The sequence below is a fragment of the Fukomys damarensis genome, unplaced genomic scaffold (genome assembly GCF_012274545.1).
Source record: "Fukomys damarensis isolate Sample0158 unplaced genomic scaffold, DMR_v1.0_HiC HiC_scaffold_17, whole genome shotgun sequence".
Taxonomy (NCBI): Eukaryota; Metazoa; Chordata; class Mammalia; order Rodentia; family Bathyergidae; genus Fukomys; species Fukomys damarensis.
In genome coordinates this window covers 23845722-23847015 of record NW_022900929.1, presented here as the reverse complement: position 1 = coordinate 23847015, position 1294 = coordinate 23845722, and the positions used below count along the sequence as shown (strand labels likewise).

The 1294-nt window shown below is 53.9% G+C and overlaps 2 protein-coding genes across 4 annotated transcripts in view; one reads left to right on the top strand and one right to left on the bottom strand.

Annotated features, from left to right (window-relative positions):
* The window catches only part of LOC104862777 (60S ribosomal protein L27-like), a 4044-nt gene extending 3590 nt beyond the window's left edge, over positions 1–454 (bottom strand). Inside the window, exon 1 of the mRNA XM_033765012.1 lies at positions 393–454. The gene's annotated coding sequence lies outside the window, so the exon portion shown is untranslated. The remainder of the gene's footprint in view (positions 1–392) is intronic.
* Positions 1–1294, top strand: part of LOC104862775 (BTB/POZ domain-containing protein KCTD7) — a 95309-nt gene that overhangs the window by 6472 nt on the left and 87543 nt on the right. The window contains exon 3 of one of the 3 annotated variants that reach the window (XM_010625011.2): positions 497–675. The exons of the other annotated variants lie outside the window; for them this stretch is intronic. Coding sequence (XP_010623313.1) covers positions 497–675 — 179 coding nt within the window. The remainder of the gene's footprint in view (positions 1–496; positions 676–1294) is intronic. 3 annotated transcript variants of the gene reach the window in all.

Here is a 1294-nt window from a genome sequence, read left to right as displayed (position 1 = left end):
TTTTTTTTTTGAGACAGGGTCTCACTATGTAGTCGAAAACTTTTTTGATCTTTCTGCCTCAGCCTCCCAGAATGCTAGGATTACAGGTGTGGACCACCCAGTTAATTATAACTCTTTCAGTTATAACTTCTAATTTTAAAACTGTGTGTATTAAGAAGCTAGATGCTATATCTTTCCATTACACTTACATGTACCTTATAATACCTAATATATCTAAAGTAATGATGCTGACAGTAGCAACTGATAACACTTACTGAGGGCTTACTTAGTGCCAGAAACTTTCTAAGCACTTTTCATATACTCATTCAGTTTAGTACTATAAGGTAGTTGTATCATTTTCTCTCGTCTTGTGGATGAGGAAACCAAGGTGCAGAGAGGCCGGGTTTACTTACCCAGAGTCACCCAGGCAGTTGGCCAAGATTCTGTGCTCTGAGCCTGTGTGGCGCCTGCCCAGGTCCATGGTCCTCCTCATGTGTGCTCTTTGCCTCCCACTCAGAGACGTGCTGAACTTCCTGCGCTCTGGGGACCTTCCTCCCCGGGAGCGGGTGCGGGCTGTGCACAAGGAGGCCCAGTACTACGCTATCGGGCCTCTGCTGGAGCAGCTAGAGAACATGCAGCCACTGAAGGGTGAGAAGGTTCGCCAGGCGTTTCTGGGCCTCATGCCCTATTACAAAGGTGAGGGCCGCAGCCCGGGATGGCTGGGGTGGGAGACAGGAGCCAGGCCTGTGTTGGTGCTGTGTGGGTGCCCTGCCAGGGTCTCCACCTGAGCAAGGGGTCTTGGGCTCCTGCCTGCCCCTGAGATGGGAGAGGGTGGTCTCACCTGGCGTAGCACTGAGAGGATTCCTGTTAAGGTGGGCCTGCTTTGCCGTGATGGGTTTCAAAAGGACTGGCCTTACTTGCTGTGGAGAAAGTGAAAGGTTCAAGAGTCCCTTCCCGTGAAGTCTGCCCCTCCCCCTATGTCCTCTGTCCCCTGCTCCTGAGGTAGCCTCCCCCTGCCCTCCCACCCCACCCGAGCTGATGGGTGCTGTGTCCACCCCCGCAGACCACCTGGAGCGGATCGTGGAGATCGCCAGGCTGCGCGCAGTCCAGCGGAAGGCCCGCTTTGCCAAGCTCAAGGTCTGTGTCTTCAAGGAAGAGATGCCTATCACCCCCTACGAGTGTCCCCTCCTCAACTCCCTGCGCTTTGAGCGGAGTGAGAGTGACGGGCAGCTCTTCGAGCACCACTGTGAGGTGGATGTGTCGTTCGGGCCCTGGGAGGCTGTGGCAGATGTTTATGACCTGTTACACTGCCTGG